Here is a 14,762-nt window from a genome sequence, read left to right as displayed (position 1 = left end):
TGAGTATTGGATTTTCTTTATATTTAAACATATATCTATGATTTTTTTTGTAATTTTTGTTAATTTTAAATAAAATCATTTGCTAGTAATTGCTTAACAAGTAAACTCAGATAACAAATAATTTTGAAGCATAACTTGAATAAAATTATATAATAAATTATTAGCTACAAATAAATTAATTTATTTTAAATTAGATAAGTTAGAACATAAAGTATAAATTTTAACAAATATAAAACAATATGTAAAAGATTTCGTTGTCCGAACATTTGACAGCACTTTCCTAAACCACAGGAGATCGATATCTGTTCAACTAGTCCTTTGATTATTGAAAACAATATCAACTTGGTCTTTTAATATCATAATTCGAAAATTGAAAAATTATTTTACATGGTTTTCTATTGTTGAATAACAAATTAATTATTTTAAAGATGGAGTATATATAAATTTAGACTTTCTAAAAGTAAAAGATTATTTAGAAAAATAAAAGTAAAAAAAAGTAATTTTTACATTTACTTTTTAACCATCAAATCTACAATGAACATTTGAATTTTCTACAGGATTATCTAAATTGTTTATGCCAAAAAAAAAATCTTGAAATTATTTTCAATTCTTTTATTTGTACAGTTGATTATACGATATTATTTAAAATGTTTTAACATTTATGGTTATACTAATAATCGACTAAGAAAATACTTTTTATGGGCTGGTAAAAATCGACATAGAATATTAACATTTTTTAAAGTCCTTCTAAATTAGATTTGTAAATATTCTATCCAGAAAATATTTTTTAAATTGATTCATAATATAACTCATACATGTGTTCTAAAAATTTTCTCTAAGCCTTCGTAACATGTTATGATAAAAAGAGAGGTCGTGATCCTTTTTTCGTCACATGGGCTAAATAAGAGAATTTCTAATACTATAATAATTGAGAATATGTTTTTTTATTCTAATAAAACTTTAACTCCTTCAGAAAATTGATTCTTCTTCTTTTTTACTCCACATTTGTTTTATTATAAACCTGTCTTGAGAAATTACGCAATTAAAAAAGTAATATAATATTAAATAAAGAGAAAATAGTTTTAAAATAAGATTTGGTATTATTATGTTTTTGTGTGGATCGACGTTAGGTTAACCTCAGGCTCACGCACGCCACGCTGCACGCCTTTCGTACGACGCTGACGCATTACAAAACTATACAACAAATATTTACCCTACCCTATCACAAACATCACTTGATTTTTGTTTTCTTTTCTTTAATTTTTAATATTAATACCAATTACTTTTACTTAATTTCATTTTCATAATTCTTTAAATTTTTTAATAGATTTATTCAGTGCATGCTTACTTTTTATCAAACGAGACTGGGTTTGGTCCTTGGAAAGAAAAATATTTGTTAAGAAAATTAACTCTATTATATTGTAAATAAAATTAACATAAAAAATATTGAGGAATATACATGACACAAAATTAATTTTCCTATAATCAAACATCTTCTAATTTATATATTTATTTTCTCCCACTTTCAAACAGTGTAAAAGAATAGACTGTGTAAACTAAAGTGCGTGTGACTTGACTACAAATATGCAGTTTTAATCTTGTTCCGTACAAGTCGGCAGATTATTAAATAACTTTCATAAACCAGAATCTACTCACTAATCAACCATATTTAACAACACATATTCATTCGTTAATCAATTGATTAATTAAATTAATCATTCCAATATTATATTGGAGACTAGTCCATCAAAACCTAATTAATCATTTAAGATTATAAATGGGTGGTTACGTGTAAACCGTAGAAGCAAAGCGGTGTGTTAGCTAAAGCAACATAATTAAGTGGAATTAGGGATTCATAAGTTAATGACAGGACATTAATTTAATGAAGCTTTTGGGAACAATGCAACACTTGAGTTTTATTTATTTATTTATTTTTTCAGTGTTAATTTATTTGAGATATGTTTCTGTCTGTGTTGTGTTGTGTGGCCGTGGGTGGCCCCTTTGTCTTTAGACATTAGATTCGAAAGTGAAAGTTAAACCCCACTAAACATGCTTTGCTTTACCCTAATTATGAATTTCCAAATTATTGGAAAAAGGTTGCCCTAAATTCCTAATGAAAGAGAGTCACTCCTATGAACATAAACAAAAGTCACTTTAGGGAAACCCATCTTGCTTCGGAACATATATATATATATATATATATATATATATATATATATATATATATATCCAAACTTCAAAATGATATAAAATTGTTCAGAAAGTGAAAACTCAAATGGGTTGCTCTTGAAAAAGCTAAGATGCACGCTTGATTTTAAAAGGGAAAATATATCATCAATTTCATCTTTGAAGTGTTATCATAGTAAAAACATTAAAATGGTGTAATATTTTTCAAAATCATCAAAACAGACAGATTTAAAAAAAATTTAAAATAATTTTATTGTAAAGAAGTTGTACTCAATTAACACGACTTCTTCAATCTATTTTAAAATCTACTTATTTTGAATAATTTGAAAAATAATTGTACCATTTTGTTGGTGTTGTTGTCCATTATCTTCTCTTTTGAATTGCTAGGGAAATGACAGTCAATCAAAAGCTGGAGCATAGTGGGTTGCATAGTTGATGAATTTGGAGTCATAATTATGGGTGAAAAAGGAGAAAGTAAACTTGGAGTCCAGGTTTTAATCTAAAGAGATAGTGTGGAAATCACTAAAAACAAAATGAAGGGTAAAAGAAAGATGAATAATGAAAATTAGGTGATGTGAGAGATTTTAATTTTACATATAAAAATAACAATACCTTAACCTATATAAATAGGAGGAGTGGACACAAAAAGCTAGAGACAAAAAACACATTCCATTATTAATCTAACTTTTGTCTACTATTATTATTGAAGCCTAGGTTATTGATGAATCTGATAAAGAACATTCTCCCTAGTTTCAATCTCTCTCTTTCTACTTCCACTCTTCCTTTTTCTTTCTCTCTCTTTCCACCACCTTTTTTTTTTGTATTTTATTGTATTTTGTTTTTCTTTCTACCTCCTGCATATAAATCATTATCATAATGAAGTCTATGCCAAACCATTCTTGTTGTAGTACTTGTATTACTTCTCGTTGGTTGCACTGTCTTGCTATTTGTATCTCGCGTACCTTGTTAAGCTTTGGGTTCGTTCCCTTTTACTTTTCTTTCTCTCAATCACCACACATCAAACACCTTCCGATCATCCTCGAAATCTCTTTGTTTCGGGTATGGAATTCAACAAGTTCAGAATCAGAAGCTACGAGGGGCAATATGATAGGGCTCAAGTGGAAGATCTTGAGAGAAGATGCGAGGTAGGGCCATCAGAAAGCGTGTTCCTCTTCACAGACACTATGGGTGACCCCATTTGTAGGATTCGGAACAGTCCAATGTACATGATGCTGGTAAGTGATATACAATACTATGCCAGCCACTACATGGCTTCAACACTTTCTTTTTCTTCTTCTTATTATTATATGTACGTGCTACAATTCCCGCAATTCCCACAATTCTCATTGTTCTTGTTTGATCATCATGTCCACCACTAACTGCTGAATTTGGTGGTAGGTGGCAGAGTTGGAGAATGAACTGGTTGGTGTGATTCAAGGGTCTATAAAGCTGGTGACTGTTCATGGTCATCCCCCGAAGGATTTGGCAAAGGTGGGGTATGTCCTTGGCCTAAGGGTATCACCCCACCACAGAAGAAAAGGGATTGGCTCAAGCCTTGTGAGAAGGCTAGAAGAATGGTTCAGTTCCAAGGACGTGGACTATGCATACATGGCAACAGAGAAAGACAACCAAGCCTCGGTTAGTCTCTTCATGGACAAGTTTGGCTACACCAAGTTTAGGACTCCGGCAATTCTTGTGAACCCTGTGAACCATCATTGCTTTCAAGTATCACCCAACATTGAGATTGCAAGGTTGAAGGTTGACCAAGCCGAATACCTCTACAGAAGATTCATGGGGTCCACAGAGTTTTTTCCCAATGACATAGGTAACATACTTAGGAACAAGCTGAGTTTGGGGACATGGGTGGCTTATTTGAAGGGAGATATTGGTTGGGGGGATTTTGGGTCAGATGGACAAGTCCCTAATAGTTGGGCAATGCTGAGTGTATGGAACAGTGGGGAGATATTCAAACTGAGGCTTGGGAAAGCACCATTCTCTTGCTTGTTATGCACCAAGAGTTGGTGGTTGATTGATAAAATCTTCCCATGTTTGAAACTTCCAACCATACCTGATTTCTTCAACCCATTTGGGTTCTATTTCATGTATGGGGTGCACCATGAAGGGCCATTCTCAGGGAAGCTGGTGAGAGCCTTGTGCCAATTCGTACACAACATGGCTGCAGAATCCAAGGATGAGAATTGCAAGATCATTGTGACTGAAGTTGGAGGAAGAGACGAGCTCAACCATCACATTCCACATTGGAAACTGCTCTCGTGCCCAGAGGACTTGTGGTGCATAAAGCCCTTGAAAAATGAAGGGACAAATAACAAGTTCCACGAATTAACCAAAACCCCACCAACAAGAGCTCTTTTTGTAGACCCAAGAGAGGTTTAATTAATGCATGATCTCAAAAAAAACACATATATTAAAAAAAAAAAAAAGAGTAATAAAAGGGGGGACAAGAAAAAGCTTGGAAATATCTTCACCTTAATTTTCTTTCTTTTCTTTCCTTAGCTTTCTCCAAGAACCAAAACCCACCTCATGTATTGTGTGATAAGTCCATCCATCTCTCTTGGTGGGGGTTTTTCTCTGGTTCCTTTCACATCGGTGACACAAAATCTCAAAAGATATCCATAATTTTGGTGTCCTTCTTTGCAATTCCCATCTTCTGCCTCATGACTCTGACTACTCAATCACCATGGTGGTCCAAACTTTGTTCCTTCCCCTCAGGTAAAATTTTTAGCTGGACCCTCCTCACTCACTTTGTCGCATCTCATTGGGATATCATCTCCGTAACATGTATGTCATCACTGAAAAAAAAAAGAAAAGAAAAGAAAAAGAGATTTACTTTCTAGCCATTTTATATACATAGTGTGTGATCATGAAAGTAACCATTATTCTATTCCATTCAAGTCAGAGTTAGACAGCTTCTGTTCCAAGATAAAGGGGGAAAGAAAAAATGCATGTGACTGTCAAGGGGTTGGTTTCTTCTTCATTTGTGCTCGAGCATTGTTGTCCCTAACTGCATGAGGAATGTTAAAGTTTCCAAGGCTTGTGTTGGAATCACCCAAAAACACAACTGAGAGAGAGACTTTGCTTGGGTTTTCACTTTTTACCATTAAGGCAAATGTTGGTTAACTAGCTAGGGACCTTGCTCTTTGTTAGAACCATATAAAGAGTGACTTGGACTATTAAAGTTAGTGGCTTTGTATTTAGAAAGATTCTGTAATTGTTCTACTTCTGTTCAGTGTGACCATGGAATAGCACTCATGAAACTTCTGCAATAAATGATTGAGACATTACATTACATTTATCGACTCATTTCTCATCATCAATATTTTTCAGTCAAAACAGTTTACAATTTATGAAAACGTTAAATTTCATTATCAAATTTGAAACTAAGCTTAGAATATGCAAAGGTTGTGGCTTTAGTCATGCTCCTTTAATTTTCCAAAATTTTTTCTGTCCACATTTGATAAAATAGACATTTAGACCACTTTGGGTTTGAGCAAGGAAAGTTTTCCTTGATTTCACACTAAATTTTCTAAGCCAAGGGCCATGCATTGTCCTTCTTTTCTCTCCAAAACCAGTGTGCCGAAATAAACCTAAAGATGCAGAGAGCACCTAGACTTAGTAGCCTGAAAAAGAAGGGTCTCTGAAACTGAAGAAATTGAAGAAACATTGAACTTGAAGGTAGACTCAGGACCACTTTGATTAGTAATTCAGCAGTACTATCTATCTCCATAGAAAGCCAAAAACCAAAAGGTTTACGCAGGTCAAAATTTCTGTCATTTGTTTTGGACTTAGTGCTTGTCGTCAAGTGGAGGAAGCTACCTTTGCTTGCTGTTTTTAGTTTTCGCAAACAATTATTATGTCATGCACTTTAATTCCTGCTTCTGTTCAAAGACATTTCATGGCTTTGATGCCAATCAATACCAACCATAATAATACCTCACCAAAATTTGTTTTAAGGGATGTGATGAGAGAAAAATTTAATCATAGTGTTAACTAATAAAAAAATTGTATATTTTTTGTATTTCAGTATCCCGATTGAACAATATTCTTTTGTGTATATATATATATATATATATATATATATATATATATATATATATATATATATATATATATATATTTTATTTCAGTCTTTTCTACTTTAGGGTCCAACATTGTTTACATTGGTTCATAAAGCACTTGGAAAATTCTTTCTTCCTCCAACCAGTTTCATCGTGAACCTCTACAAGGTGTTGGAAAAGACTAAATTGTGCATAGGTTATATTTTTGGATTGCGTAAATTTGAAAACATATTATGGATTCTACTATATCCAAAATTTACAAATATATTTTGGACTACACAATAAAAAAATGGTATATACCCAATTCAAAACACATTTTTAAAACTAAAAATAAGTTTAGTTTATGGATTAGGTAATAGGAAAAACATTTTCATGTTAACAAATATATTATAAATGAGCTACTGTAAAAACACATTATAAATCGTAGAATTACAAATGCATGTCCATATTATATAATTCGAAAACGTATTTTAGATTATATAATTTGAAATACATTTTCTGAGTACCTAATCTGAAAAAGTATCATAGGTTATATAATTCATAATTTATTTTTATATTACAATATCTCAGAATATATCTTACAATATATAATCTAAAGTGTATTTTCAGATTATACAATCTATAATACATTTTTAAATTTAGAAATACATTTTGGATTGTATACTAAATATATTTACAGATTATGTAATTTAAAATATACTTTCTATTTTAAAACTGTAAATTCTAAAATGTTTTTGTATATTATTGAATCTAAAATTTCTGACCTATCAACAATATGGACTTTTACTGCACCTCTGAATGTGGAAGAAGAAACTATAAGAGTGCTTAAAGAAATAGCCCATTTGGAATGAAAATGAGACACTGAGACAGGCCCAAAAGGGAACATATAAAATGAGAAAGGCTTAACAAAGAAAAACCAATGAAAGAGACAAAAAAACAGAGGATCTTGGAAGCCTTAATTAGCTGATTATATTTTATATTAAGAATTAGCCATATATATATATATATATATTAATGCTCAACCAATATATATTATATTATTTTATATATTTTTGATAAGCTTATTCTGTCCTTTCATTTAGCTTTTATCTTCTATTTCTAACCCAACAATCTAGCTTAAGTAGCAATACATTTGTTACTTCTTAGTTTTCACATTCACTCACTTCTCACCTTTGTTGTGGCATTGTTTAACTAATGTTATTGATGAACATGAAGGCGCGTACATGGTGGGATGATTGCACCTTGAGGATCACAAGGGTAACATCCTTGAGCATCACAAAGGTCAGAAGAGCCATGAGAATCACAGGCGTAAGAGCTATGAGAAGAACATAAGCACGAGTAATGAGGGTGACAAATTTAGAGAGCACGGATGAAGGACAAAACTTTCATGTGATTTTGTTGTTACTTTTATGTGATTATCTCAAATCGGTGTCTTTTTTTTTTTCACTTGGAAGAAGACTTGCTACTTGTATCTTTGTTAGTGTAATTTGACCTTTTTAGCAGTCATCTTTCCTTTTATCCTCTAATACAATACGCACACACCCCCTGCATTATATATTCCTCTAACCCCAAAATAAGTAAATAGTTTTTTTTTTGTCTAAGTCGTCAACAACATCTGAACAACTAAAATTTTCACATATCTCATCAACAGCATCCCATTAGCAACCTGATATTTTTCAGACACTAAATTAACTTCTGCAGAAATTTAAAAAGTTAGATTTCAAAGGAACTAATAGAGAAAAAAATTCTACAAAAAGAAATTGATTTTATTCTGTAATCCTCATCACATCTTCTACAGATTATGTGTATGTTGTAATGCTACACCCGCAGAATCTTTGGATACAAAAATGGATACAAACATAGAAAGAGCAACTAAGGGTGAAGTTCCTATCTATATTACAAACTCTGATGTGTTCATACGTCTATTGGGGAAGCATGATGGATACAAATAAACCACTTTCCACGAATCTTCTCAAACACATTTGTCACAAATTGTCCTCCCCATCTGCCTCCTTTTGTCTTCACAAATTCCACGCAAGTAACATATCCTATATCCCCTTTAACGTGAATCTTAATGTCTTCTAGCTTAACTTCTAGTGGAAACTCGTAGTTAGCCCATATAAAATTCCAGCTCTCAATGATATCATCATAACCAGTTATCCCCTTCAAACCAGGATGGACACAGCATACATCTTTCCTTTTCGCCCAGATGCCTTGCATAGCTGCAAGGTCACCATTCCTGAATGACTCATAAAACCGTCTGTTTGCACCAAATATCGCTGTCTTGCTACCTTTCTGAAGGTTTTTCAGCGTATCCCTTATTTGTGCTGCTCTTGCATAATTCTCTGCAGCTATGGCGTTCTCTAGCTCCTCCTCCAATTCCTCTTCATCCAATGCAACGTTCTCGCAATTCAATTTGCTCTCTGAGTCTTCTCTTTTTACTCTCAGTGTTCCCACTGATAGAATCCAAAGGCAGTTTTAGACAAGGAAATTGCTAAATTTGGCAAAATATCTCAATGTGAATTATAAAGTTTTAAGTAAAGTTACTTACTGAATCTTCCCATTTGCAACTTGAGAGATTGACCATGTAAAAGACATATTTGGTCTCCTCTTCCAAAACTTCTGCTCAGAACTAACTTGTTTGGAGTGCAGGAAGGCAAAGAAACATGATGCACCTTCTGAAAGCTATTGATGAATGAATGTGGCAAGACATTAAACTCCTTGATAGTAGAAGAAAGTCCCTTCATTCAAAAGATAAAATCAATGAACTGTGTTGCAATTTACTAAAGAAATACAGAATTGTTTAAAGGAAAGTTATAACTTCATCCTCACCCCTAATCAATCCATAAAGTCGATTTCTGTCAGCTAATTCACGGTCTATCTTATTTACAACAATGCAATGGAAAATATAAGCACATACAAACCTAATATATCATAGCTTCTAACAGAATCAGAAATCAATCCAAGATAGCATGCGGTCAATGAGAAAGCCTAATTTTATTTTCCAAAATTCTGTGTCAAATAGTTAAATTAAATCAAGATTCAATATCGGACTTCTTATCTAATATAACATTGATCAACACACAAATGCTCTCATAGAAATTTGCCAAGAACTGAAGCAGACTCTTCTCAATTCAGTCAAATGAAATATGTCAGCTTTTGGATTCAAAGAAAATAGGCAATTTACATTGAAGAGTAAGGTGGTTCCAAGAAGCGCCATAGTTCAAACTTCAAGAAGCTTATTCCACCAGAAAACAGAAAAAATGACTTTGATCAGCCGAGAAAAAAGAACAACAACTAGGAATGCTTATCCTGAAAATCACAAAAAAAAAAAATATAATTACAAGCCTGCACTTAAGAAAGAATCAGAATTATATAAAAAATAAAAGCAAGAACATAAACAGATATTAATTCTTTCAAAGTTCAAGCATAAAGAACCAGAAAAATGACATTAGCAAAAAATCTTTCAAGTTCAAGAAAAATTCCCATTTCTGAGATCTTTACACCCAAGAATAAAACTCCAACATAAAGAAAGTATTCAACATTAAAGAATTAAACTCCAACATAAAGAAAGTATTCAATATTAAAAATAAAACTTTAAGCAATTGGGGTTTAGAATAATCACACAGAAGGAAAAACAATTTGGGTATCCGTGGAAACTTCGCTGTTCGAAGAAACGCCCAGAAACAGAAGAACAAGAACAGTAACTAGTATTAACTAAAAGAATATACAATAGAGGGAAAGCAATTAGAGTAACATTGCAAGAAAAAAATAAAAAACTGTGAGCAAGACGGAGTATAGATCACCAGAGAGAAAAGGAGCAAGCGCCAAAGAGAATTTAAGCTTCTTTGATTGAATGAACTGAAAGGGTAAGAATTCACCTATAAATGCACTGAAAGGAGAAGGGATACGGTGTCGTTTGTTTGCATGATAAACTAAGTTTTCACCGTGCTTAAACCCAGAAAATCAAGTTAAAAATTCTAACAAATAAAAAATTAAAAATGAAACTGATTTATTAATTATACATTATTATTATTATTATTATTATTATTTATAAAATGATTTTTTACATAGATAAATGTTAGACAAAAGTTGCTATAAAAAAATATTTAAAGAGAGTCATTTTTAACAAGCATCTCTTTCAGGTCTTTATTGAAGAAAAAAAAAATCATTTAAGTTAAAATCGAGGTTTATTGTATAAGTTCATTTGTAGAATTTGTTTCATATAATTTCTTTAATTTTTTTAATTTCTAATTTGTGGAGTTTTTTAATTTCTAATTTGTGCAGAAGTTATTTTATTTTCTTATTTTTCTCTCTAAAAGTCGTTACAGTGGTTACGGAGAGACTCGTTTAAATAAATAATTTTGTTTAAAGATAACAATATAAGAAAATGGACAAAGACGTATTCATTTAGATGAAACAATAAAAATAAAATATAAAAATATGTAACATAATTAATATATATATATATATATATATATATATATATATATATATATAATAAAATTGTTTGTTTTTATTGAATTTGATTCAAGTCTAATTAGAAAGATAGTCAATAAAAGTTTAAGGGGATATGTATTAAATCTGAATATAAAAATGAATGAGATAATAGAGAAAAAAATAGGATAAAAATTGAATGTAATGATTGAATCCATTATTATGAAATCTTATTATTTTAAAGATATTTAGAAATAATATTTTATAATATAATAATTAATTGTTTTCAAGTAATAAAATATGTTTAATGGATCTGTTTATTCATGTCTCAATAAATATATAAATCAGTCTTACAATCTTTCAACGTACAGTCTTATCATCATTTTTTCAAGGAAAGATAAGATACAGTTCGACTCTTGAAAAATTTATCTTCATCCTGGACACATATCGACTAAATTAGATAAAAATATTATTAATAAAACTTTAGTAACTTTTATAATGAATTATATATCTTTCTAAAATATACCTTTTCATCAATCAAGATCTTATTTCCAATAATTCTGTTACACTTTATCTCAAATTTCAATGAAAGATAACCTTGAAAAATGATTTCCGGAATAAAATAGTATTATGTAAATTTTAATTAATTAAACAATTGTTAGTTTGACTTATATTTAAATCCTGACCAGTAATATGTCAAAATGGGTCAGAATGTGCGATTCAATCTATTCATTCAATCTATTCACTATAGGTTCGGGTTGGATTGGGTTAAAATTTTTTAAAAAATTTCAATACAAGTTTATTTTTGACCTGACTCATCTAGAATTGAGTTCATCCGGGTCGAACCCGTGGTGAGCCAGGTTGGCTCACCAACCCACAGATAAAAGGGTCACACAAGTGCTTTTTTTTATTTATTTTTTATTAAGTTGGGCTTTACATTTGCGTTTTTTTATCTAACACATAAATAATTTATATTTTTTTATTTTGGTTTGTATTTGGATTGTATTAAAGTTTATTTAAATTTTAATTACAATTTAGTTTTGACGGAAACAAAAAATAAAAAAATTGTACTTTTTTTAATCAAGTGAACCCGTGAGCCAACCCGTTTAACTTGCCAATCCATGGTGGCCGGACCGAATTCAAATTTTTTTGACTCGCTAAAAAAGTGAGTCAGGTTGGATTGACTCACTAAATCATTAACCTATCAAAAGGGTTTGCGGTTGTTAATTTGTTGTTGAATGTGAACCTTTGCCCTTTGTTTTGTCTGTTGGTGTATTTGCTAGCATATTTTTTTTTTCTTTTTTTTTCTGTATAAGGGTTGGGGCAACCCTATTGTCCCTATTTTCAATTCATATTTTTTATTGTTGATAAAAAAAAAAACCCGTAATGAATCGAGTCGAGTCGAACCGAGTTATTCCTTCTGACACTTCTATGAAAAAGTATGTTGTTCTTTATACGAGAAGAAAGTGACTTAATGTAAATAATTCTTTACTACTGTGTGATAAGTAATCATCAAACACAAATAAGATGGTTAAATTTTTAAAAATTTTGAAACTTATAGAAGGGTAATTTTTTACTAGTTGACCATATACAAATTTTGATATTTAAGCCATTGAATTCTTTACATTATATTTCTCACCTTCGTTTAACGGAAAATTTGATAATATCTTTTAGAAATTTAAACATTAAATTTGAATTTATTTTATTTTAAATTATTTTACTTTATAAATATTTTCTTTAAATGCAATCATTTTAAGTTTACTATTTTTTTTCATTTAGATAAAATATTTCGATTATCACCAAAAACAAAAAAAGTTATTAAATATCAAACAATAGTTGATAATTCAAAAATACTAATAATAATTATTCTTTTGTTGTTTTTTTTTTAACAAAAAAATTTCATGACATATGTTTGTGAAGATTTTTCCTTTTTAATTATAATTACAATTCTATTCTTAGAAGATACTTGGAAAGGTAGATGAATGAAGGATATTTAAATCATTTTAGACTTCAATCTTTAAGTGATGTAGGACTATTTTATGTGGTAAAAACAAAAACTTTTTTAATTTAACATATTCAAAAAATAATTATAACAATTTATTAAAAAAATAACATTTATATTGATGAGAACAACTAATTGTTATAATCAACACAAAGTAATAACCATGATATGTGAATAAGAAATATTAATTTACATCTACAGAAAATAGTATTCTCATTTTGATTGAGAAAACTATAAATATCAAACCCGAAATGCCATGCTTTATATAACAAAATTAATCCTAACATTTAAATAAAAAACATCTCTTATCCAAAATTAATAAAAAAAATCTTTTAATTAACATAAATAAATAAATAGTTATCTGAAACTAGTTATGTCATAGAAACCCCGACTATAAAGTCAAAACTGAACTGAAAGAAAATATTAAAAATAAAAAAACACGTGACTTTATTAAAAATACATAGAATTTCATTTTTTTATAGGATTATAAATTTGTTTATTTTAAGTAATTGAATTATTATCATAAAATTCAAAATATTTAAATTTTTATTTTAAAATTCCCTGTCTAAATTATATATATTTATATATTCATAAAATTAATTTTAAATAATTAAACATTAGTCCAATACAAAACAAATAAAACAAATTGAGAACGAAAAATAAGTGTAACACCTAAAAGTTATAGTAATATGTACTCTTAGAGCATTACTTGGAGACAAATAAAATTCACATATTATCTATAATTGTAATTGCAGTGCTTTAAAACATAAATGATACATTTTTCAAAAATTATAATATACATCATCACATAAGGTTTTTACCATTATAAATTTTGAGTAATCTTTCCTCGTGTTAGTACCACCATTTGTTCCTACTCCTATTCACATATTAATATTTGATTATTGTAGAAAAGAAAGCACACACAAAGAAGAAAAACAACGTAAAAAGAGAAAGACAAAGATAAACTAATGCATTTTAAAAAATAAACTCTATATAAATACACTTCCTACAATAAATAGAAAAACCCTAAAAAAAATAATTATGAACTAAGGTGGCACCTGGTCTTTTCAAATTCTCCATTCATTTCACGACTCTTGATTTACCTTGAATGCGTTGTTCCCTTTGAAGACAAGTTTCTCTTCGCCGGCGTAAAAGGTGCGTACATCCCCTTGTACTAAAGAAAATCATTCTTTTAATCTTCTATATCCATTTCTTGATTGATGATAAAGTAGGGAATTAATACATATATAGTTCTAAACTGTGTCTGCAAATTTCTCAAGAACATTGCAAGAAACAAGAGATAAATAGAGTTGATGGCTGCAACCACGGTTGTGGCGGGTCAAAAAGCCATGATAGGTACATGATGGGGCTTGGTATTAGTTTCAGGTTTATATGTTTTAGAAACTGCATCAATATAGGTTTTCAAACAAAAAATGCTTAATCGATGATTTTCTTAGTGATAATATATATATCTATGATTTCTTGGAAGTTGCTTTCTTGCCATATTTGCATCGACATTAATAAACTCGGTAAAAAGACTCTCAGAAAATGGCAGAGAACCACCACAGTGAAGATGACTATGAATCTCATTACGGTGGTTCCGATGGCAACAGCGGGGAAGATAGCTATGAACATGACTTTGAAGATGACTTTGAAGATGACTATGAAGATGACTTTGATGATACCTATGGCTACGGTGAAGATGACTATAAAGATGACTTTGGATCTGATTTTGATGGCTCTGATAGCAGTGAATATAGTGGTTTCACTTTGAATAACAGTGACCATATCAGTGAGAGTGAGTATGAATCTCATTACGGTGGCTCCAGTGGCATTATTGGGGAAGATAGCTTTGAAGATGAATCTGGATCTGATTTGGGCGGCACCAGTGACTACAGTGAAGATGATTTTGAATCTGATCTTGGTGGCTATTGTAGCAGTGAATGCCGCCGTGGTGGAAGCATTGGCGATGACTATGGATACAGTTATGGTTTCCATGGCTTCTTGAGTGACGATGAATATGGCTATGATGACTGTTGGAATGATTATGAATCTGATTT

The 14,762-nt window shown here is 30.4% G+C and overlaps 2 protein-coding genes across 4 annotated transcripts; one reads left to right on the top strand and one right to left on the bottom strand.

Annotated features, from left to right (window-relative positions):
• The first annotated feature begins 2,873 nt into the window (after window positions 1–2,873).
• On the top strand, window positions 2,874–5,494 carry LOC114189240 (Acyl-CoA N-acyltransferases (NAT) superfamily protein). Of its 2 annotated transcripts, XR_014995594.1 has the most exons (3): window positions 2,874–3,422; window positions 3,586–4,917; window positions 5,105–5,494. XR_014995594.1 is itself a non-coding variant. In XM_028077959.2 (2 exons), exons 1-2 carry the CDS (start codon window positions 3,249–3,251, stop codon window positions 4,579–4,581), a joined length of 1,170 nt encoding a protein of 389 aa, XP_027933760.1. In that variant the 5' UTR covers window positions 2,874–3,248; the 3' UTR covers window positions 4,582–5,494. The 2 variants fall into 2 exon arrangements, 1 of the variants encoding a protein (XP_027933760.1); XM_028077959.2 differs by having other exon boundaries at window positions 3,586–5,494.
• Window positions 5,495–8,008: 2,514 nt separating this feature from the next.
• Window positions 8,009–10,192, bottom strand: LOC114187172 (Nuclear transport factor 2 (NTF2) family protein). Of its 2 annotated transcripts, none has more exons than XM_028075333.1 (4): window positions 10,070–10,192; window positions 9,451–9,575; window positions 8,815–9,004; window positions 8,009–8,719 (listed from the first exon to the last, which is right to left on the bottom strand). In XM_028075333.1, exons 2-4 carry the CDS (start codon window positions 9,481–9,483, stop codon window positions 8,178–8,180), a joined length of 765 nt encoding a protein of 254 aa, XP_027931134.1. In that variant the 5' UTR covers window positions 9,484–9,575; window positions 10,070–10,192; the 3' UTR covers window positions 8,009–8,177. The 2 variants fall into 2 exon arrangements, with proteins under 2 accessions (XP_027931134.1, XP_027931135.1); XM_028075334.1 differs by having other exon boundaries at window positions 8,815–8,983.
• Between the last annotated feature and the right edge of the window lie 4,570 nt (window positions 10,193–14,762).

Source organism: Vigna unguiculata, chromosome 6 (genome assembly GCF_037176805.1).
Source record: "Vigna unguiculata cultivar grain cowpea cultivar isolate G323 ecotype 2 chromosome 6, ASM3717680v1, whole genome shotgun sequence".
In the NCBI taxonomy this organism is placed as follows: Eukaryota; Viridiplantae; Streptophyta; class Magnoliopsida; order Fabales; family Fabaceae; genus Vigna; species Vigna unguiculata.
This window is presented reverse-complemented; position numbering and strand designations above follow the sequence as displayed.

Coding starts and splice junctions, on each gene's coding strand:
- LOC114189240 (XM_028077959.2), top strand. CDS start 3,249: ATGGAATTCAACAAGTTCAGAATCAGAAGCTACGAGGGGCAATATGAT. Junction 3,423..3,585: donor GTCCAATGTACATGATGCTG/GTAAGTGATATA, acceptor ATTTGGTGGTAG/GTGGCAGAGTTGGAGAATGA.
- LOC114187172 (XM_028075333.1), bottom strand. CDS start 9,483: ATGGCGCTTCTTGGAACCACCTTACTCTTCAAT. Junction 9,005..9,450: donor GAACCACCTTACTCTTCAAT/GTAAATTGCCTA, acceptor TTTTGAATGAAG/GGACTTTCTTCTACTATCAA. Junction 8,720..8,814: donor GTTGCAAATGGGAAGATTCA/GTAAGTAACTTT, acceptor GGATTCTATCAG/TGGGAACACTGAGAGTAAAA.